This window comes from Syngnathus acus, chromosome 17 (genome assembly GCF_901709675.1).
Source record: "Syngnathus acus chromosome 17, fSynAcu1.2, whole genome shotgun sequence".
Classification (NCBI taxonomy): domain Eukaryota; kingdom Metazoa; phylum Chordata; class Actinopteri; order Syngnathiformes; family Syngnathidae; genus Syngnathus; species Syngnathus acus.
Genome location: NC_051102.1, coordinates 4,735,264 through 4,757,222, shown reverse-complemented (window position 1 = coordinate 4,757,222; position 21,959 = coordinate 4,735,264). Strand labels below are relative to the sequence as shown.

Genomic DNA, 21,959 nt, shown 5'->3' with positions numbered 1-21,959 from the left:
AGGATGTCATTGTGATGTCATGACATGAGCAACCCCGCCGACCCCCACCCAGCCCCTTTGCTGTCATTTGTGCCGCGACTCGGCAGGACTCCAAAGTGTAACGAAATGGTCAAAATTCAAGATGAATTGCGTGGATGGTAGACTTGCAAGCAAGTGCGTAGAATGTGTGTACGAAGAGCTACGTCAGACCCGAGGACTCAGCGATGCACTGATAGTAGTCGACCATGTGGAGTTTCACGTCCACAAGATCATCATGTGCAATTGCAGCCCGTACTTTGGGTGAGTGCAAAGTCAAAGATCCCAAGTCAAAGTCCTCATTTGAAGAGTTTCACAGCTGGGAAAAAAAACCCAACTCTTGTCACTGTGATGTGATGCTTCAAAGTTCAGACCCAGTGGTTCTCAAACTGGGGTCCGGGGACCAAGATAGTAAAGCAATTAGTTGTTCCAAATGAAAATTTGCCACAATTGGTCAACTTTCATTCAGGGGTAGACGTGGTCCTCACAGGTGTTGGGATTACAAGGGAGCGCCAGGAAAAATGTTTCTCAAGGCCTCAAATTTGAGAACCCTGGTCTTGGTCCAATTGTCCATTTTATGAAACGTTGAAATCTTTTCTCTGTGTTCCCGATGTTCAGGGCCCTCTTTCTACGTTGGTCCACCCCAGACCAGAAGGTCTATGCCATACAAGGTCTTACAGCTCACTTAATGAATCTCTTTATTGATTTTGCATACACGGGCTGCGTGTCGGTGACAGAGGACAATGTCAAGGACTTGTTAATAGCCGCCGACAAGTTCAACGTCATAGGTGTGGTGGAAATCTGCTGCCAGTTTCTAACGGAGCAGCTGTGTCCAGAGAACTGCATCGGCATCTGGCAGTTCACCAGGAACTGTCACACCCCGCAGCTGCAGACCAATGCCTACCAATATATTTTATACCACTTTGAGGAGGTGGCTACCACGGACGAGTTGCGGCAACTCTCAATGCAGGATTTGAGCGATATGCTCGACAGAGATGACCTGATCGTGAAAAAGGAGAACATCGTTTACGAGGCCATCTTACACTGGATTGCTCAAGAGCCTTGGGAGCGGAGCAGAAACATGCCGATGCTCCTGGCCAAGGTAAGTGGCACTTACCGCACCCAAAACAAACGACAATCGTTGGGCTTTGAGTAACGTGTGACGCCAGACTAGCTAAAACTTACAACTAACAAAACTAACTGACCCCCGCATATCGTAGACAGTCAGGCTGCTCGTCGACGTCATACTCAACACTCAGTCTCCTCAGTATACTGGCCAAACAACGGAGAAATTCTTCATATATGCTGAGGAACCCTGACGATGTCATCTGAATAAGACTTGTGACAACCCCCAAAAATCTTCTTGCCACTGTGTAGGTCCGTCTCGCACTGACCAGTCAGGAGTACATAGCCATCAACGTGCTGACTAACCAACTGGTGCAGAACAGCCGTGAATGCCTGGAGATGGTCCACTTCGCGTCACGTGTGATTAGTCACATGGCGAGTAGCTCCGTATCCGCTTACTGCAACTTGGTGGCCCGTCCTCGCCTGCCTTCTGCTATTCTGCTAGCCATCGGGGGCTGGAGCGGCCCGAGCGCCACCGAGTGCATCGAGGTCTATGACGTCCACGCCAACTGTTGGGACTACCTCTTTGACAATATGGACCAACCCCGAGCGTACTGCGGCGCCATCTTTCTCAATGACGCCATCTACTGCCTTGGCGGCTTTGACGGCACGGAACACTACAACACCGTCAGCCGCTTTGACCTGAAAACGCGCACCTGGCAAGAAGTGGCACCCATGCACTCGCGCCGATGCTACGTGAGCGTCACCGTGCTAAACGGGTGCATCTTTGCGTTAGGGGGTTATGACGGACATGTAAGACTTAAGACAGCCGAGTACTACAGGCCTGAAACCAACCAGTGGACCCTTATTACCAGTATGCACGAACAGAGGAGCGATGCCAGCTGCACCACACTTAATGACAAGGTGGGTGGAACCCGAATGTGGATGGATGTCTGTCGTTCAGGCCTGACCCGTCACAACCTGTGATTCCAGATTTACATTTGCGGTGGCTTTAATGGAAACGAACCCTTGCAAACGGCAGAATATTACAGTCCAGAGACCAACGAGTGGACAGCGATGGCTCCAATGAGCAGCCGTCGCAGTGGTGTCGGAGTCATTGGCTTTGCTGACCATGTTTACGCAGTGAGTACAGTCTGAAATTTGCTCCAAAATGTGTGACCAAACATTTTATTGTTAAAAATGTGTGACTAAAGTGTCCACATTTCATAATACTTTGAACACAAATTCTTACATTTTGACCAGTAAAAGAGCTCTACGGGAATATGTGCAACCAATTTAAAAACACCAGACTTGAAATTTGAGGTTGTGTTCTTACAATGGTGGTAAGATTAATTTAGCTTCCGTGCCTAAAGGTTGGAGGCTACGATGGCGAAGTCCGTCTGACCAGCGCAGAGGCCTACAACCCTCGAACTAACAACTGGATCGTGTTGCCCCCCATGCAATGCCCCCGAAGCAACTTTGGCATCGAAGTAGTGGAGGACTGTCTCATTGTCGCCGGGGGTTACAACGGCGTCTCCACCACTAGCCACGTGGAATACTACGACCTGACGACCGGTCTCTGGTCTCCATCAAGCGACATGTGTATTTCCCGTAGCGGTCTCACTTGTTGCGTGATGACTGGACTCTGCAACATGACCCAATGTGCTATCATTCGAAACGATCTACCGTTGCTCTTCCTGGAAGACGATATGACACAAATGGACGATGATGTTTAAACAGAACACATGTCGACTGCCCTGAGAAGTCAACTGAAAAGGTTTTCACAACCAAGAGGAAAAAATTCAATAAAAGAGAAAAAAAGCCATTACTACAAAAGATGCGGATTTTTTTTGTTTTTATTATTATTTTTCTCAGACAAGAAGAATTTAGATCTATCTCATCTAGGGGTCTGTAAAATATTTCCAATCTATTTTTTCTCACCTCTTAACTAAGGAATTTAAGCCAAAACTTGGTGACAACCATTCATGCTTCGTGGGGTGGAGGGACAAATAAAGTGAGACAAGGAAATATCTTAACTGTTGGGTGCAGTTCTAAGCAATCGTCATTGCATGGACTGATGAAGCCTTCTCTGCAAACCATCTTTGTTTGAAATTGTATTGAAAATAAATCTTAACTCAATGTAACTTTTACTGACTTGACTGATTAGTAGCATTTTTGTGCCCAAAAGTAGGGTAAAATGGTAGATCGTTCACAAGCGGCTCTATTTTTTAGCGTGGATGGTCTCGCTCGATTTTTGGGGAAAGGTAGAACTTCACTATTGTTAGTTTAATATTTAGGGGATTTGAGGTTTAGAAACAGTCTCCACATCAGTTAATATTCTGACTCCAGGTCTATAAACCCTTTCCTTTCTTATGTCTGCGGTTAAGGTGGCAACTGAATACGGGATTTGTTTGTTACGGCACCAATATAATATTAATGGGGGTTGAACCCAGTGATGTTTGCTTTAAATGTAAAGCACGGAGGCCTTGATGATGTGGATGATGTCACCGCAGATGACCAACCAGGCTTTTGACACAGAATACCAGCACGATGTACTCCCCAACTGCAACGTTCGACGATGTGACTTCCGCTGAGGCTTCGGCAGAAGTCCAAAGCGTTGAAGACATGGCAACAAATTCAAAATGAGTTACGATGTACAGTTGTCATACAAGTCTGGGTCCGTGTACAACCAACTACGCCTTACGAGAGAATTGAGCGATGCCGTCATTACGGTGGATGAAGTCGAGTTTCACATCCATAAGATCATTCTGTGCAACTGCAGCCCCTACTTTAGGTGAGTTGCTCAAATGTAACGGGACCATTTGTCAGATGCAGATGAGTCGCACAAGTTGATCGGGTCAGGCTGAAGTCACCAGCATTACGGTTTGCTTGGCTCGACGAATAAAATATCAAACATCTCTCCTTTTCAGAGCCCTCTTTTTACGGTGGTCCTCCTCAGACCAGAGGGTCTACACCATACATGGTCTGACAGCTCCCTTAATGCAGGTATTCATTGACTTTGCATACACCGGCTCCCTATCTGTGACAGAGGACAACGTACAGGACTTGTTGATAGCGGGCGATAAGTTCAACGTCATTGGCATCGTTCGATCTTGCTGCACATTTCTAACAGAGCAGCTCTGCCCAGAGAACTGCATCGGCATCTGGCAGTTCACAAAGAACTACTGCGCCCCGGAGCTCGAGGACAATGCCCACCGGTACATCCTATACCACTTTGAGGAAGTCGCAATGTCGGATGAGTTGTGGCAACTCCCCATGCAGGACTTGTGTGACATCCTGGACCGGGATGACCTGATTGTGAAAAAGGAGAACACGGTCTACGAGGCCATACTCCACTGGATTGCACATGCCCCTCTAGAACGAGAAGAAAATATGGCTCTGCTCCTATCAAAAGTAAGACAAACCCTTTTGACATTTTGGGGGTGTGAGGTATGCTTGCAATATGCAGAACATTGACAAAGAACGCACAATAGTTTGGTGACCATCGTTCCTAAATGTCAAATGAATAAGATACACTAGCGTCTTCTTCTGACCTGTAGGTCCGTCTGGCTCTGACAAATCAGGAGTTCATCACCGTCAACGTGCTGACCAATCAGTTGGTGCAGAGCAGCAACGAATGCCTGGCAATGGTGGATTTTGCTATCAAAATTATACATCACATGACCGCCACCTCTGTGTCTGGATTCTGCAACACGGTCGCCCGTCCTCGCCTACCTTCCACCATCCTGATGGCCATCGGCGGTCGCAACGGCCGAAACGCCGCGCAGCGCATTGAAGCGTACGATGTGCACACCAACTGCTGGGGCTACCTGGTAGATGACATGGATCAACCCCGTTCATACTGTGGTGCCGTCTTTCTCAATGACGCCATCTACTGTCTGGGAGGCTTTGATGGGGCGGAACACTACAACACAGTCAGCCGCTTTGACCTGAACACGCGCACCTGGCGGGAAGTGGCGCCCATGCACTTTCGCCGCTGCTATGTGAGCGTCACAGTGCTTAATGGGTGTATCTATGCAATCGGAGGCCACGACGGACGGGTGAGACTAAAGTCGGCTGAGTACTACGAGCCCGAGACCAATCAGTGGACTCTTATTGCCAGCATGCATGAACTGAGAAGCGACGCTAACTGCACCACCCTCAATGACAAGGTAGTTGAGCTCAGGAAGGTGCATTTGTATTTTGCTGACCTTGCGTTAATTGGCCAGTCACCTTCATGTGGTTCCAGGTGTACATTTGTGGCGGTTTTAATGGAAATGAGTTCTTGCAAACAGCAGAATATTACAGCCCAGAGACCGACGAGTGGACAGTGATGCCCCCCATGATGAGCCGTCGCAGCGGCACCGGAGTCATTGGTTTTGCTGACCATGTTTACGCAGTAAGCATAGCATGATCCAGTAAACCCTGTAATTGAACTTTGCAAAACACTTGGAGTCTGGTTTTAAGAAAACCTTTCCACTCGATTGTGCTTTGAAGGTCGGAGGTTATGATGGTGACATCCGCCTAGCCAGTGCCGAGGCCTACAACCCCCTGACCAACAACTGGATCGTGCTGCCCCCCATGGAATCCCCCAGAAGCAACTTTGGCATTGAAGTTGTTGAGGATCGCCTAATCGTCGCCGGAGGTTACAATGGCATCTCCCCGACCAAACTGGTGGAGTTCTACGACCTCACCACTGGTCTGTGGTCTCCAGCCAGTGACATGGGGGTCTCTCGAAGCGGTTTGACTTGCTGTGTGATGTCTGGACTTTGCAACATAGTCCAATATGCTATGCTCCGCAATGATCTACCTTTGCTAAACTTGGATGAAGAAATGCTGAGTAATGAGGACTAAACCAGACCAAGGACAATTATGCTGAAAAGTGAAAGAAACTGAAAAGTGCAAAAGAGAAAATATAAGACAAAAACAATTTCTAAACTTGAGTTCTTTTTTACGTCATGAGCCAGCTTTATAAACATCAAAATGACATCCACATTCAGAACCGAAACAAGGGGACAAGCTGTTCTAAGATGACATGAAGCAAACAATTGCCTTTTGTCTTTGCAGTATTAGCTGCTGCGATTGATGCTTTATATTCAGTTAGGAATATAATATTTTTTCGTTAGTGTTGTAGTTGTAAATTGTTTCGTTGAATTTTTGTATATCTAGTGTAATGCTTTCTAAAACCAATGCATTATTATTAGTAACAGTTTTGGAAATAGCACTGAGGAGTGCATGGTAAAACACTTGAGCATTAACTCCATATATCCCTAATATCCAGGTTAAGCTCCAAATCATAGGACACCCGTCTTTTGTAAGAAAATTCTGTGCAGTAGTTGCACGCTGAATACATTTTCGAGCAGCTTGCAGCTCAGCAAGGCTAGATGCGCTGTCTCTACTGACAGAACACAACTGTCAATCAGCTGACAAAACTATAGCGACGCTGATTGCCTGAATCGGTACATACGAGTATTATTCCGGGAGATGCATGTTTCTTACTCAAAATAACGCAGATAAAACAAAGGATGAGTCTACTCGTCCTGGAAACTCCTCTGTTAACTTTTCTTCACTACAGCAACAATACGCTCCTAATCGTGTTTGTGGAACTGTACGGCCATTATAAAAGCAAACCTATGTATAAAGCATCCGTGACTTCCATTATTTGGTGGTGGAGCTACAGGGAAAGCCCCAATGAGTCTTTGACGACGACAGGAGTTGCATCTGAATAAATTGTTTGGATGCCAAACTATGAAGATGGCCTTGCGGCTCTTACGGTGGCCAAGATAATTTCAGGGTAAATCCATGAGGACAAAGACGCCATGTGTCAAACTTAAACCTTTGGGAGACCGTCCAGGTTCAAACATCGCCGACATATGACGCAACAGGGACTGGACTCTGGACTGATCATCAAATATTGGAAGCTGTGAATTTTCCCATACTATCTTGGAGATGCATTGTGTCAGTGGAACATTCAAACTTGGTTAGACTAGCAGTGGTCATTAAATGGGAAAAATATGAAACAAAAACGGAATGAGGATTGGATTTTCTGATTAAAATGTGGCTTTCCTGGTGGAAAGATGATGTATTTCTTGACATTAAAGTCACGATGCTCTGATGATGTGGATGATGTCGCCGCGAATGGCGACCGTGGCTTTTGACACAGAATGCCACCATGATGTAATGCCAGAGCACCCCTTGCCTGTCTGCTCACTACGCAGCCCTTCCATTGCTTTATGTGACTTCTGCTGAGACTCTGCAGATGCCAGAAGTGTTAAGAAATGGCAACAAATTCAAGATGAGTTATGATGGTAAAATTCCATTCAAATCTGGCTCTGTGTATAACGAACTGCGGCTGACCGGAGGACTTAGCGACGCGGTCCTCAAGGTTCACAATGTTGAGTTTCATATCCACAAGGTCATCCTATGCAACTGCAGCCCATATTTTGGGTGAGTAGTTTGACTTTTCATGACTTGCATTCAGAAGTGGCAAAAGCACTCTGGTTAGGAGAGTAGTATAGGGTTTCAATCTAGGGTCAAAGAAGGGTTTCAATCTCGAGTGATTGAGATGCATGGAGGTTGGAAAAAATATGGAGCCCATTTTGACAATGTAAGGATAAAAAAGTACAGACATCTGTTTTGAAAAGTTGTGAGAAAGTCGTGAGAAAAATGATTAAGTAAAGCAGAGAGACCTGCTCAGAAAAATATAGAACTGTTCACTTGGCTACTAAATGTTGGCTGACGACCTGTGTCTGTATTGTGGTGCTCAGGGCCCTCTTTTTACGATGGTCCACCCCAGACCAGAGGGTCTACGTCATACAAGGTGTTACACCTCACATAATGCAGCTCTTCATTGAGTTTGCATACAGCAACTTTGTGTTGGTGACCGAGGACAACGTCAAAGACTTGTTGATTGCTGCCGATAAATTCAACATGACGGCCATCGTCCAATCCTGCTGCATGTTCCTGGCAGAGCAACTTTGTCCGGGTAACTGCATCGGCATCTGGCAGTTCACCAAAAACTGCCACACACCAGAGCTGCAGATTAGCGCCTACCAGTACATTCTTTACCACTTTGAGGACGTCGCAGCCTCTGAGGAATTGCCGCAATTCACCATGCAGGAGTTGAGCGACATTCTGGACAGGGACGACCTGATTGTGAAGAAGGAGAACACGGTTTACGAGGCCATCCTGCACTGGATTGCGCACGCGCCGAGGGAGCGAGGCAGGAACCTGGCCATCCTCCTGGGCAAAGTAAGTCCCCGAGAAATAAAAAATTGTCAATTCCCAGTCATACAAGTCTTGCGGCAAAGTCCTTAAGAATTGAATCAAGGGAACGGAACTCTTCTTGATTGTTGAAAACGTCTCACACTTAATTAGTATACAGAGGTGTACTTGGTACTATTTCTAGTCTGAGGAAAGCCGGGGGTGCATGAAATATTTTTTCTTCTTCCATTGGGGGGGGGGGGCATAAAAAAAATAATTGAGCACTGCACTTAATCCAAAAGGCATCTTCAGTTCTTTGGGTTAAGATTGAGATGTCTTCAGCAACCAAGACCCAATTAAAAGCTCTGATAAGATTGTATCACAATAGTCTGACATCATTGAGTACACCCAGTATGTCTTGCTGGCTACCAAGTAAAATTGACAATTGGATTAAGAGTTGGGTGCTTGACAGACAAAATGTGTTCTCTGTAAAACATGCCTGGACTCAAGTAACTTGAGACAGTTACCTAATGAGTACAACCATGGCAGTGGCAAGCAGTGTCAAATGAGGTCTGAAACCAAATGGGTCTCTTAATATCTTCATTGAAATATCAGTCTGTCCTCTGTAGGTCCGTCTGGCTTTGACCAGTGAGGAGTTCATCACCATCAACGTGTTGTCGAATCAGTTGGTGCAGAGCAACAACAAGTGCTTGGACATGGTCGCCTTTGCCACCCGAGTGATCCACCACATGGTGGCAAACTCCGTATCTGCATGCTGCAACCTGGTGGCCCGTCCTCGCCTGCCTTCTGCTATACTTCTGGCGATCGGCGGTTGGAGCGGCGCCAACCCTACGCAGTGCATCGAGGCATACGACGTGCATGCCAACTGCTGGATCAGTTTTATCGAGGACATGGAGCAACCGCGGGCATACTGCGGCGCCGCCTTTCTCAACGACTCAGTCTACTGCCTGGGTGGCTTTGACGGCGCTGAACACTATAATACCGTCAGCCGCTTTGACCTGAATGCACGCACCTGGCAGGAAGTGGCGCCCATGCACTCCCGTCGGTGCTACGTGAGCATCACGGTGCTAAACGGGTGCATCTACGCACTGGGGGGGTACGACGGACGGGTGAGACTTAAGACGGCGGAGTACTACACACCTGAGACCAACCAATGGACTCTGATCGCAAGCATGCACGAACTGAGGAGCGACGCCAGCTGCACCACCCTCAATGACAAGGTAGGTGGCAGTAAAGTCAGTCAGGCAGGCCCACTTCAAATCACTAGAGCGTCTCTGTATTCCAGATTTACATTTGCGGTGGTTTTAATGGAAACGAGCCCCTGCAAACGGCAGAATACTACAGTCCTGACACTAACGAGTGGACCATGATGACGCCAATGAGCAGCCGTCGCAGTGGCATCGGAGTCATCGGGTTCGCAGACCACGTTTATGCAGTAAGTGATGCGTAAAACAATGATTGACAATCACAATGATTGAAAGAACTTTTTTAGCACATGCCTAAAGAGATTCTGCCCTCAGTGTGTAAGGACTAGGGGATGTGAAATCCTAACTTGAAACCATACTGCTGCTGCTTTCAGCGTTAGAGCTGCTGACCTTGTGAATACGCTTGTCTAATATTTATGCTTCTTACTCCCTAAGGTTGGCGGATATGACGGTCAAACTCGTTTGACCAGTGCAGAGGCTTACAACCCGCAAACAAACAACTGGATCATCCTGGCCCCCATGGACTGCCCCCGGAGCAACTTTGGCATTGAAGTCATTGAAGACCGCCTCTTTGTGGCCGGGGGATTCAACGGGGTCTCCACCACCAAGCTGGTCGAGTATTACGACCTCAGCACTGGTCTGTGGTCTCCGGCCTGTGACATGCTGATCTCAAGAAGCGCTTTGACTTGCTGCGTGATGTCGGGATTCTATAACATGGCACACTACGCCATGCTCCGGAATGATCTACCGCTGCTGTATATGGAGGATGAGATGGACACGGAGGATGACGTCTAGACAAAGACAATCTTGAAATATATTGAAAATTGACGCTAGAAAAACCCTGAAATAAAATGGTATATGACTCTGAAGTAATGTGGAAAAATGCCTCAAGGGCTCAGAACGGAAGTGGTGAAAAAGAAACAATGGAAACTGGTTGCTTTGAATGAGATTGTGTTTTATTTTATTTTTGCGTAAGTCTTTGCGTAAGTCAGGTTGTTGAAGTCTTCCATTCTCAGGTGAATGAAGATTTTTGTTATGAAATGACTTCAGTTCATTCAAACTAAGGTTCGCTTTTCAAATCAGGGTTTTAAAATGGGTTTGAGGTTTCAAATTAGGTCACTGGTTCTTTTATCTCAAAGTATTTTAGAGTGATGACACTATGATGAAGGCGGAAATACAAGCCGAAACATGTCAGGTAATGCAACCTAAAATACTTTGGGTTTCGGCTTGTACTTTGGGTTTCAGCTTGTACTTCCGCCTTCATCAGAGGGATACACTCTGATGAAGGCGGAAGTACAAGCCGAAACATGTCAGGTAATGCAACCTAAAATACTTTGAGATAAAAGAACCAGTGAAGTACCGTAATTTTCGGACCATAAGTCGCGTTTTTTTTCATAGTTTGGGTGGGGGGGGCGACTTATAATAAGGAGCGACTTATATGTGTTTTTTTTCCAAAATATTCCCCCCCCAAAAAAAAGTGAAACCGCGATAAACGAACCGCGATGTAGCAAGGGATTACTGTAATTTGAATTTCAAGTGACGTCAGCAGCGCGACGTGGCGGTTGTTTACATAAAGGACAAATTTTATGTAAAGGGATTGATCACGGGATGACGAAGGGCCCCACGTACTACCGGCATCATTCGCGGCTTTGTTTCTAAATGACACGGCGGACGAAGAGTTTGAAGGATTTGGAGTGACACAGAAGGTTTGAAAAACTATTATGGCTTTTACCCACGCCCGGTCCTACTCTACGGAGCTCTCTTTCACTTTCGTGGATTGAAGTCGGGGGCCGGCGCTCGGCCGGGTGGCTGTCCAGGGACGGTGGATGGGGCTCGGACATGGCTTTTACGCACGCCCGGTCCTACTCTACCGAGCTGTCTTTCACCTCCGTGGATGGAAGTCGAGGGCCGGCGCTCGGCCGGGTGGCTGTCCGGGGACGGTGGATGGGGCTCGGTCATGGCTTTTACGCACGCCCGGTCCTATTCTATGGAGCTCTCTTCCACTTCCGTGGCTGGAAGTCCACGCCGCCACACGCCTGGAAGTTTGTTTTGTTAAATAAAGAGCCGTTTACCAAACCCACGTCTTTCCTTGAACTTTGTTAACACTACAATATAGTTATATAGTAGATCTGTGGAATAACGACGAGGCTGACGTCAGGGCTCACGCGCGGCGTTGTTGACAAAGGACGAGGAATTTGATCGATGGATTTAATGATTTAGAGCGCACAGATGGTTTGATAATATTGCTTATATAATAGTTATTTGATTTCTAATTTATATATCGTTATATGGGCCTGAGGAATATTTTGAAGTGCAAGCGCCGTCAGCGGCGCGCACATTGTTGACAAAGGACGATCGATGGATTTAATGAATTAGAGTGACACAGATGGTTTTATAAACGTGTTATTTATGTAATAGTTTTTTTTAAATAACTCTGAATGTTACGTCAGGGCCGTTCTCAGCTCTTCGTTTGTGTTTATGTCACGTTAGCATACCTATCGTTTAGCCTGTTGTTGCTCGTTCATGACTGTTCTTGGTGTTGGATTTTGTCGAATAAATTGCCCCCCAAAATGCGATTTATACTCCGGAGCGACTTATATATGTTTTTTTTCACTTTTTTGGGCATTTTATGGCTGATGCGACTTGTACTCCAGAGCGACTTATAGTCCGAAAATTACGGTAATTGAAAAGTGAAAACAAAATGAACTTAATACAACTGTTTCAAATTAGGGTTTCAAGGGTTAACGTAGAGTTTCAATCTAGGGTTGGGGTTTCAAATTAGGGTTTCAAACTAGTTGGGTGGAAAAGAACAAATGAGAAAGAAAAAAATTACAGCCTAAGAACAAACAGAAATGGATTTTAGTCCCTCTGATGAAATGGCCCATCGCTGAAAGTAAAGTTTCACATAGGGATAGGTTTTTAAAGCAGCATAATGATGGACTAAGCACAGACAGAAGTGAACTTGTCCGTGATTGACCGAATAGTTTATCTGTCCGTTACTGACGAACGCCCAATCTGCTGAGCACTGATGAATGCCAGACAAGTACGCAGGCTGCAGAAAAACGTCCAACTGGAAATCCAAATCTAGAAGTGCATTTTTATACAGTGAATAAAAACAAAAGAATTGAAAACTGCTAAACAAGCATCCCAGCACTCCAGGTGTTCACTACAAACAGCAGCTGCAAAGCCTCCAGTGGTATGAAGCAACAACACGTTGAATGAAGCAACTTCACGCAGTAACTCTCCAATGAAACTAGATCCCAAACTTTCAACCGTTCAGAAAACACCTACGCCTGAGTCATATGACTGAAGAAAACGGAGTGGAGTGGGTATCTCCAACACCCACTGAGGGCCAACGAATCTTTAGTGGGAATGTGGTCCAAAGTGGTAATGTGATGCGTTTCTTCCTATTAAAGCATTGCGACTTTGATGATGCGGGCGAGGTCGCTGCCATACTCGTCGGCGTCTTTTGACACAGAATCCCAGCATGATGCTATCTCCCATCGCCACCACCGCCCCATCTCTCCACTACCCCCTCCCCCTACAATGTCTCTTCCATGAACTCCCGCCGCTCGGACCCCGGGGCCGACGCCCAGCCGCACTATGAAGACACTGCGACAGCTTCAAGATGAGTTCCGATGGTCCGTTGGCGTGTGGCCAACTGCAGCATCTCACCAAAGGCCTCAGCGATGCAATCATCGCTGTGGACAACACCGAGTTCCACATCCATAAAATCATCCTGTGCAACTGCAGTCCCTACTTTGGGTGAGTTGGCGGGAAACGTCGACGGACAAAGATGATGGACCTTTTCATTTCAAGTTGATCTTATTTGTGTGTGTGTCTCCTGGTTGTTCAGAGCCCTCTTTCTCCGCTGGTCCAACCCAGACCAGAGGGTGTATGTCATACGTGGTCTGACGGCCCGCTTAATGCAGCTCATTGTCGATTTTGCATACACCGGCACCGTGTCGGTGACAGAGGACAATGTGAAGGAGTTGTTGATCGCGGCCGATGAGTTCAATATGATTGCCATTGTTCAAATCTGCTGCGCATTTCTAACAGAGCAGCTCAGGCCTGAAAACTGCGTGGGCATCTGGCAGTTCACCAGGAACTATTACGTTCCACAGCTGCAGCTTGAGGCCTACCAGTACATCCTCTACCACTTTGAGGACGTGGTCGCCTCGCACGAGCTCCGCCGGCTCTCCGTGCAGGACCTGTGCGACATCCTGGACCGCGATGACCTCATTGTGAAGAAGGAGAACACTGTGTTCCAGGCCATCCTGCACTGGATCGCGCATGCGCCCCGCGAGCGAGGCAGAAACCTGGCCGTGCTGCTGGCTCGGGTGAGTGGAACAAACTCATTAAAGGGTATCAGAGACACCTTTTTGCTCTATTGACAACAAGAATTCGACAAGAATTGTTACCCAACGGAAGAACACTTTGCCTCGGGTTCAGGGTTTGAGTATCAATGGCTTCTAACCCCAAATTGAAATGCTGCTTGCAAACCCCGACCTTTGTTTTATTATCCTAATATTAAACCCTAACTTGAGACTTCATAGCGAGGTTTGAAACACTAACTTGAAACCAATCAGACTACTAATCATGATCTAGTTGAAGGAAGAAAGGGAACATGTTAAAGATCCATCTATCCATTTTCAACACCGCTTATCCTGTTCAGGGTCGCGCGGGGTGCTGGACATCGGGCGAAAGGCTACACCCTGAACTGGTCGCCTGCCAGTCGCAGGGCACATATAGAGACGAACAACCACTCACACCCACTAGGATCGTCACTAGCCCTAACACCGGCTAAAAACAAACTTAAAACCCTAATCATGCCTTCAAATATTCATTCAAAACTGTAGCCATGGCTAGAACGGTTTGATCAATTGGTTTAGAACTGAGTACTCACTTCACGTACATTGTCTTCTTGTCTGTCTATTGTGCAGGTCCGTCTGGCCCTGACCAGTGAGGAGTTCATCTCTGTCAACGTACTAACCAACCAACTGGTACAGAACAGCAGCAAGTGTCTAGACATGGTCGATTTCGCCACTCGAGTGATACGTCACATGAAAGCCAATTCCGTGTCCGGGTTCTGCAACCTCGTGGCCCGTCCTCGCCTGCCTTCCGCCATCCTTCTGGCAATAGGTGGCTGGAGCGGAGTCAACCCGACGCAGTGCATCGAGGCGTACGACATCCACGCCAACAGTTGGGTCAGCCTTTTGGACGATATGGACCAACCGCGGGCGTACTGCGGTGCCGCTTTCCTCAACAATGCCATTTACTGTTTGGGCGGCTTTGACGGCACAGAACACTACAACACAGTCAGCCGCTTTGACCTGAACACTCGTACTTGGCAGGAAGTGGCACCCATGCACTTCCGCCGTTGCTATGTGAGCGTCACCGTGCTAAATGGATGCATTTACGCAATAGGAGGCCACGATGGACGTGTAAGACTAAAGACGGCCGAGTACTACACACCCGAGACCAATCAGTGGACTCTTATTGCCAGTATGCAAGAACAGAGGAGTGATGCCAGCTGCACCGCCCTCAATGACAAGGTAGGCAGAGGTGTTTTGTTTGTGGCTCTCAAACTGGGGTTCCCAGGGATCTGCTTCAGGGTCGGTGGGTAACCCAACCCTAACCAGAAAAGATGGGAATTTCTCTGTTTTGCTTCTAAACGGCCATTTTAAGTGGTCCTTCAGCAACAGACTAGAGCGCTAGTGGTGGTCATGGCTTGTGGTTGAATCATCGTATTGAGATTTGATGACTACACGTCGTGCTTCTAGGAATTGTTAAAGAAATTCAGCATTAAATGTAATCCTAACATCTATCACGAGTTGACCTTGAAAAGTCAAGATGTCTGCAATTTTAGTTCAAGGTAGCCATTTTATGGTTATTAACAGAGTGATTCTCAGTTGCTCACAATTTGAGTGTACAGATCAGGGCAGAGAAGTTGGGAAACTTCTATTTGAGTCAACTCACTAATGATCAGCCACATTTGGTTACAGGTTTACATTTGCGGTGGTTTTAACGGAAACGAGTCCTTGCAAACGGCGGAATATTACAGCCCAGAGACCAACCAGTGGATGGCCACGGCCCCCATGAGCTGTCGCCGCAGTGGCATAGGAGTCATCGGGCACCGCAGCCTCGTGTATGCTGTAAGTAGAAGGGTGATACCCACATGGGATGCTATCCATCCATCCATCCATCCATCCATCCATCCATCCATCATCTGAACCGCTTATCATATTAAATAGAGGAATTTGATTTATTCAAAACTTGGGGTTTAATCCTGCTTTTTTCCCGAAGGTCGGAGGCTATGACGGTGACGACCGCCTAGCTAGTGCCGAGGCCTACGACCCCGAGGCGGACACCTGGATCACGCTGCCCCCCATGCAGTGCCCCCGCAGCAATTTTGGCATCGAAGTGGTGGAGGATTGTCTCTTTGTGGCAGGTGGCTACAACGGTGTCTCCACCACCAACCTGGTGGAGTACTACGATCTGAAACTCGGCATGTGGTCTGCAGCCAATGACATGGGCATCTCTCGAAGCGCTCTGAGCTGCTGCGTGATGTCCGGCTTGCCCAACATTGCCCAGTATACCATGCTTCGTAATGACCTGCCTTTGCTGTTCTTGGAGGACGATACAGTTGATATGGAAGATGATGTCTAAAAAAAAAATTACCGGAGTGACTTTGTGCTAACAGATTACTGGAAAATGTGAAATCATATCCACACGCTGATAGTTTTGCATTGAGTGTTTGCTTTTGACAATATTAAAACTAATAGTTTGGTGAAATAAATTTATGATAGCATTTTGGAACAATTGCCTTATGACTGAATGGACAGTTAACTGAATTAGCAAAAGATTAGTCTTTGGCATACAAATGTCAGTCAAGAACTTCGAGCATCGGGGAGAGCCAGGGGTTGATGTCTAAATGTTTTACACTTGTTTAATTCTGACCAGCATATATTATGAAACTTCCACTTCTCTCACACATGCTATTCTTACATTGCACATTCAAACATTTTCGAGAATCTTAAGTGACGGGACATCTACTCAAATCTACACGTTTCAATTAATTTTACCGAAATACTTTATATAACCGCAATATTACAAAACTGACAAATTTGAACCAAAGACTGACAAGGGTATGCAGACAACAGGCAAACTGATTTATTGTAATTAAGTAACCAAACAATAAAAAGGAGTGTGAGATGTGAGCGAACCAGATGGGTCCAATCAAGAGGACTCTCCCCCGCCTGCCTACCCGCCGTGACAATTCAAAGCACCAGGTTGTTGCAGTTCCAAAGTTTTAGACCTGGTGCAGTGGATTAAGAACTGGAATTGAGTTTGATTTCTAACGCAAATTATCTGAGGATAATGTTCACCACCTCTTTTGGACTCTGGCATGAAAAACTACGCTACAGATAGAATCCTTTTAAACATCTGGCGGTTGTTGGAGCTCTAGGACTTTCTCTGAGAAAAGACACTACTCGTTCGTGTGAAAAGGATCCAGATTCAGAGTGTTTCTTCATCCAGCAAGGCAAGTGAGTTCAAAGAAAGCAGGTGACTTTTGTGCCATATGAAATCCATGGTGTCGTCTTCAATCAGCCCCAAATCCACTGGGATAGGCTCCGAGGAACTTAGTCTTTCTGCTCCTGTTCATGTGGAGTGTAAAAATGAACAGTGATGTTTTCTTTCAATCCAAAGTGCGGTTGCTTTAATGATGCCAATGATGTAAACCACTGATGACGAGGAGGCTTTCGACATAGAAGGCCACCATGATGTAATCGGAGCCCCCCCCCCCCCCCACCACCCTCCTGTTAATATTCCCCACTGACACTTGCTAGAAGAGGCCCTATAAAGTGTTCCGAGATGGCAAAACTATCAAGATGAGTTACGATGGTAAATATTCATACAGGTCTGTCGATGACGAACTACGTCTAACAAGGAAACTAAGCGATGCGGTCATCAGGGTTGACAATGCTGAATTTCATATCCACAAGATTATTTTTTGCATGTGCAGTCAATACTTCAGGTGAGTTGATGATAAGCAAAACAAACAAGAAGAATGTTTTCGAGAGGAAAAACTAATGATATTCATTCTACCAAATGTTCAGAGCCCTCTTTCTACGTTGGTCGGCTCCGGACCAGAGGGTCTACGTCATACATGGTCTGACGGCGCATTTAATGCAACTATTTGTCGACTTTGCATACGCCGGCAAAGTGTCGGTGACAAAAAACAATGTCAAGGATTTGTTGCTGGCTGCAGACCGGTTCAACATAACCGGCATCGTCCAGACCTGCTGCGCATTTCTAACGGAACACCTCTCTCCAGAAAACTGTATTGGCATCTGGCAGTTCACAAGGAACTGCTACACCCCGGACCTGCAGCGAAACGCCTACCGGTACATCCTCTACCACTTTGAAGATGTTGCCTGTTCAAACGAGTTGCAGCAACTCTCCGTACAGGACTTGTGTGACATTCTGGACAGGGATGACCTTATGGTGAAAACAGAGAATACCGTTTATGAAGCCATTTTGCACTGGATCGCACATGCACCTTGGGAGCGAGGTGAAAACATGGCGTTGCTGCTGGCCAAAGTAAGTCAGACAAGCACTTTGGAAACTGGACTTTGCAGTCCACAGTACACGATCTATAATGTTTGGGTTTAGGATTAGGCTGTAATCAAGAAATTGGTCAGTTAGTCTTAGAGTTACAGGTCATAGTAAGGGTAGGTGTGGGATTTGGTGTACGTTATAGGTCGGGGTGCTATTCGCAATCATTCGGATTTTGGGTTAGGTGTCAGACGACGTATGGCTGACCGAAGTTCATAGACCCCCCCCCCCCCCCATTGCTGCCAACCTGATTCTGCTTTCCGCTGCGTAGGTCCGTCTCGCGTTGACAAGTGTGGAGTTCATTGCAATCAAGGTGCTGCCCAATCAACTGATCCAGGACAGCAGGAAATGCATGGACATAGTTGCCTTGGCCACCCGTATCATGTGCCACATGACCACAAACTCGGTGTGCGGCTACCGCAACTTGGTGGCCCGTCCTCGCCTGCCTTCCGCCATCCTGCTCGCTATCGGCGGCTTCAGCGGCCCCAACCCGACGCACCTCATCGAGGCGTACGACGTGCACGCCAACACGTGGGCCGACCTGGTCGAGAACATGGAGCAACCGCACGCTTACTTCGGCACTGCCTTCCTGGGCAACTCTGTCTACTGTGTGGGTGGATTTGATGGCCGCAGGCACTACAACACTGTCAGGCGCTTTGATGTGAACACTCGCACCTGGCACCAGGTGGCACCCATGCATTTTCGCCGCTGCTCCGTGAGCGTCACTGTACTAAACGGGCGCGTGTACGCCATCGGTGGCGTGGATGGTCGTATAAGACTAAAAAATGCAGAGTACTACACGCCCGAGACCAACCAATGGACTCTTATCGCCAGTATGCATGAGCACAGAAGCGACGCCAGCTGCACCACCCTCAACAACAAGGTAGGTAATACTGAAGGCACACTGCAAAATCAAAAATCTAAGGTTCAGATTTTAGGTAAGACATGCTTGATCTTCGCTAGTTAATGTATTTCTTCATTTGAGAGCATTTCACTTGCTTAAAATATCTATTTTTTTATTATGATAGAATATTACTTATTAGGATTAGGATATAGATGTTTTTCTGTATTATCATGTCTGGAATTTAATAGTCATTTTGCATTTGGTTTTCAGGTTTACGTTTGCGGTGGTTTTAATGGGAACGAGCCCTTGCGAACAGCCGAGTATTACAACCCAGAGACCAACGTGTGGACCATGACTGTCCCAATGAACTGCTGTCGCAGTGGCACCGGAGTCATCGCGTATGCCAACCATGTTTATGCAGTAGGTGCAATACGCTGAGTTAGCGTGGTAAGGGTTTGGATCATCCATTTTAGGGTTAGTTGGGTCAATGTTAGTGTTAGGCAGGGGTGTCCACGTCCTGTACCATGCACTCTGTACAATCCAGCCTCCTTTACAGGGTGGACAGGGGCGCTCGAGGACTGAACTTAGGTCAAAACAGACCAACATAGTTCCGGTTGAAGGTCAAATTAGAGTATGATCTCTGATTTGTAACACTCCTCTCCCTCCTGAAGATCGGCGGTTTTGATGGCGACATGCGTCTGTGCAGCATGGAGGCATACGATCCCAACACGGATGCTTGGATGCTCTTACCTTCCATGCAGTGCCCACGCAGCAACTTTGGCATCCAGGTGGTAGAGGACCGCCTCTTCGTGGCCGGAGGCAACACGGGCGTGTCGGCCACCAACCTGGTGGAGTACTACGATGCCCACTCCGCCACCTGGTTCCCGGCTTGCGACATGGCCGTATCTCGAAGCGCGCTCAGTTGCTGCGTGGTGTCCGGCCTGGTCGACGTCGGCCATTTTGTCAAGCTGCGCAGCGAACTGCCTTGGCTTCAGTTGGAGGAAGTGGCCCTGGAAATGGAGAATGAGTTTTGAACAGTGAAAATATTAAAATAGTAGACCAGAGGAAATGACATGCATAATAATAGTGTATGTTAAGTTAGCGAGGATCTCTGCTTTCAACCCTTCTGCCTTTGTTTTGTCGATTTTAGTCACCTAAAACTTTGACAGTTTTACATTCATCTCAAGAGAATGAAAAGATACAACAAATTTGATAGCAATGCTTTCTTTTTTATAATAGATTTACAATTTTTGATATTCAGTCCAAACAAAAGGCGCACCTTGTTAAAAGGCCCTCCCTTCGGATTTCGAGAAAAAGGCTTTTAAGTGCGCCTTATGGTGCGGAAAATAAGGTAAGGTAAAATGATCAGACGAAACCTTTTGGTTTTAAACTAACCTAGGACAGTGGTCTCCAACCTTTTTTGCGCCACGGACCGGTTACGTGTCAGAAATATTTTCGCGGACCGGCCTTTATATAAATAAATAATACATTTATATAAATAAATAATACATTTATAATAAATATAGAAATACGATGAAATAAAATGATGCCACTGGCATAAAAACAAGTATAAACGACATATTTTTTATTTATTTATTAGTTATCTAATAAAACTCACCATTACGTTGAATTAGTGGGAGCACTGAGATTGTTTCTCAGAAACGAGACGGTCCCATCTAGGCGTAATCGGAGACAATGACACCCGAAGTGGTTAAGGTTTGTCTTTTAATGCAGGATGCTTGGTCTCCATGTGCCGAAGCAGTTTTGAAGGCTTCATTGCCTCGTTAGCTAGCCTGTCGCCACATATTATGCTAGTGGACTTGGCGCCTCAGAGTAACCTGTGGCGATAAATCCATATTTTAAGTAGGACTCCAGAAATTTTCTTTTAAATGCAGCTTTCCTTCTCTTCGAAGTCGTAGCCTCTTCTTCTTCCGTCTCCTCATTGGGCTTTTTTCCCTTTCCGAAGAAGCTTTCCAAACATTTGTTTCTTGCTCATTTTTGCTTGCTTCGCGGGCTCGACTGAGGTGACATATCACGTGAGCGAGACGAGCGTCTTGACCTGAACCGACGGATGTAATTGGGAGAGAATCACCAATTTTTTATTATTTTTCAAAATAAATTCTTACTCATTTTTGCTAGCTTTGCGGGCTCGACTGGGGAAACATGTAATGTGACCGGGACGAGCGTCTTGACCAGCCGGCACTGCTTTATTTCCATTTCATCCCACAAGATGGCGGCAGACTCCCAAACCCAGGGAACATGGTGGTGGGTTGGGGGCGGCACGAAAGAGCGTGACATCATCTGCAGGGGAGGGGGAAGGTTCGTTTGAGGGGGGGCTCAGAGGGTGCGCGAAGGACAAACGTCTTGAATTGCATGATATCATTTTGTACTAATATGATAATATATCTTCGACGGTGTCAGACATGAGAGGGGCCATAATCCGCCCGACGACCGCGTGAGATGAGAAGGGGGAAATAAAATCGGAGAAAAAAAGTGGGCAAGAGGAGAAGTGGAGCTGTGAAGGTTATTTTCCACATTACATCTCAGCCAAAAGGAGAAAGCAGAAACATCAGCGACGTGGCGCAAAGTAATGAAGGGCCAACCGCTCGCCCTCCTATTCATTTTTCATCCCCGGGCACCAAGGTAAAACGAAGAGGAGAGTTTTCCCAAGGTGAACGGGAGTGCAGAAAAATAAGGAATAAAGGAAAGAAAGTGTGGAAATGCATGAGTTGAAGAAACAAGTGATCGGGAGGACAAATAAGCAGAAATCCATCGGTAGGGGTTTGATTGACAATATTGAGAGGCACATGCAGAAAATAACATGAAAAACACACACAAAAAAACATTGTCCTCAAGAAAATACCCAATTATTTTCAATAAAAATGAGCAATTAACTGCGTTTTCTAATCATGTTGGAAGAGACGAATGAGGCGTAAAGGAGAAGTCTGTGGAAAAAAAGACGTGATTAGAAAGGAGAAATGGCAAAT

General features: G+C 46.6%; 5 protein-coding genes across 5 annotated transcripts; all 5 read left to right on the top strand.

The window, feature by feature from the left end:
• Positions 1-47: 47 nt before the first annotated feature.
• Positions 48-3,127, top strand: LOC119137009 (kelch-like protein 10). Its single transcript, XM_037275955.1, has 5 exons — positions 48-279; positions 634-1,117; positions 1,393-2,004; positions 2,074-2,223; positions 2,454-3,127. Exons 1-5 carry the CDS (start codon positions 122-124, stop codon positions 2,814-2,816), a joined length of 1,767 nt encoding a protein of 588 aa, XP_037131850.1. The 5' UTR covers positions 48-121; the 3' UTR covers positions 2,817-3,127.
• Positions 3,128-3,722: 595 nt separating this feature from the next.
• LOC119137127 (kelch-like protein 10) lies at positions 3,723-5,934 on the top strand. Its single transcript, XM_037276192.1, has 5 exons — positions 3,723-3,874; positions 4,011-4,494; positions 4,641-5,252; positions 5,330-5,479; positions 5,578-5,934. The coding sequence occupies exons 1-5, from the start codon at positions 3,723-3,725 to the stop codon at positions 5,932-5,934; spliced, it is 1,755 nt and encodes a 584-aa protein (XP_037132087.1).
• Positions 5,935-7,338: 1,404 nt separating this feature from the next.
• LOC119137069 (kelch-like protein 10) lies at positions 7,339-10,431 on the top strand. Its single transcript, XM_037276070.1, has 5 exons — positions 7,339-7,527; positions 7,848-8,331; positions 8,913-9,524; positions 9,590-9,739; positions 9,945-10,431. The coding sequence occupies exons 1-5, from the start codon at positions 7,340-7,342 to the stop codon at positions 10,302-10,304; spliced, it is 1,794 nt and encodes a 597-aa protein (XP_037131965.1). The 5' UTR covers position 7,339; the 3' UTR covers positions 10,305-10,431.
• A 2,602-nt stretch (positions 10,432-13,033) lies between these two features.
• LOC119137052 (kelch-like protein 10) lies at positions 13,034-16,186 on the top strand. Its single transcript, XM_037276034.1, has 5 exons — positions 13,034-13,274; positions 13,366-13,849; positions 14,453-15,064; positions 15,515-15,664; positions 15,816-16,186. The coding sequence occupies exons 1-5, from the start codon at positions 13,138-13,140 to the stop codon at positions 16,176-16,178; spliced, it is 1,746 nt and encodes a 581-aa protein (XP_037131929.1). The 5' UTR covers positions 13,034-13,137; the 3' UTR covers positions 16,179-16,186.
• A 1,184-nt stretch (positions 16,187-17,370) lies between these two features.
• Positions 17,371-20,256, top strand: LOC119137008 (kelch-like protein 10). The gene is made up of 5 exons (XM_037275953.1): positions 17,371-17,547; positions 17,630-18,113; positions 18,400-19,011; positions 19,243-19,392; positions 19,644-20,256. Exons 1-5 carry the CDS (start codon positions 17,402-17,404, stop codon positions 20,004-20,006), a joined length of 1,755 nt encoding a protein of 584 aa, XP_037131848.1. The 5' UTR covers positions 17,371-17,401; the 3' UTR covers positions 20,007-20,256.
• Positions 20,257-21,959: the final 1,703 nt, after the last annotated feature.

Excerpts from the sequence above, each read along its gene's own strand:
- LOC119137052 (XM_037276034.1), top strand. The coding sequence starts at position 13,138 with ATGAGTTCCGATGGTCCGTTGGCGTGTGGCCAACTGCAGCATCTCACC. Across the intron at positions 13,850-14,452 it reads TGGCCGTGCTGCTGGCTCGG|GTCCGTCTGGCCCTGACCAG; the intron begins GTGAGTGGAACA and ends TCTATTGTGCAG. Across the intron at positions 15,665-15,815 it reads ACCGCAGCCTCGTGTATGCT|GTCGGAGGCTATGACGGTGA; the intron begins GTAAGTAGAAGG and ends TTTTTCCCGAAG.
- LOC119137069 (XM_037276070.1), top strand. The coding sequence starts at position 7,340 with ATGCCAGAAGTGTTAAGAAATGGCAACAAATTCAAGATGAGTTATGAT. Across the intron at positions 7,528-7,847 it reads AACTGCAGCCCATATTTTGG|GGCCCTCTTTTTACGATGGT; the intron begins GTGAGTAGTTTG and ends TGTGGTGCTCAG. Across the intron at positions 8,332-8,912 it reads TGGCCATCCTCCTGGGCAAA|GTCCGTCTGGCTTTGACCAG; the intron begins GTAAGTCCCCGA and ends TGTCCTCTGTAG.
- LOC119137009 (XM_037275955.1), top strand. The coding sequence starts at position 122 with ATGAATTGCGTGGATGGTAGACTTGCAAGCAAGTGCGTAGAATGTGTG. Across the intron at positions 280-633 it reads AATTGCAGCCCGTACTTTGG|GGCCCTCTTTCTACGTTGGT; the intron begins GTGAGTGCAAAG and ends CCCGATGTTCAG. Across the intron at positions 1,118-1,392 it reads TGCCGATGCTCCTGGCCAAG|GTCCGTCTCGCACTGACCAG; the intron begins GTAAGTGGCACT and ends GCCACTGTGTAG.
- LOC119137127 (XM_037276192.1), top strand. The coding sequence starts at position 3,723 with ATGAGTTACGATGTACAGTTGTCATACAAGTCTGGGTCCGTGTACAAC. Across the intron at positions 5,253-5,329 it reads GCACCACCCTCAATGACAAG|GTGTACATTTGTGGCGGTTT; the intron begins GTAGTTGAGCTC and ends ATGTGGTTCCAG. Across the intron at positions 5,480-5,577 it reads TTGCTGACCATGTTTACGCA|GTCGGAGGTTATGATGGTGA; the intron begins GTAAGCATAGCA and ends TGTGCTTTGAAG.
- LOC119137008 (XM_037275953.1), top strand. The coding sequence starts at position 17,402 with ATGAGTTACGATGGTAAATATTCATACAGGTCTGTCGATGACGAACTA. Across the intron at positions 18,114-18,399 it reads TGGCGTTGCTGCTGGCCAAA|GTCCGTCTCGCGTTGACAAG; the intron begins GTAAGTCAGACA and ends TCCGCTGCGTAG. Across the intron at positions 19,012-19,242 it reads GCACCACCCTCAACAACAAG|GTTTACGTTTGCGGTGGTTT; the intron begins GTAGGTAATACT and ends TTTGGTTTTCAG.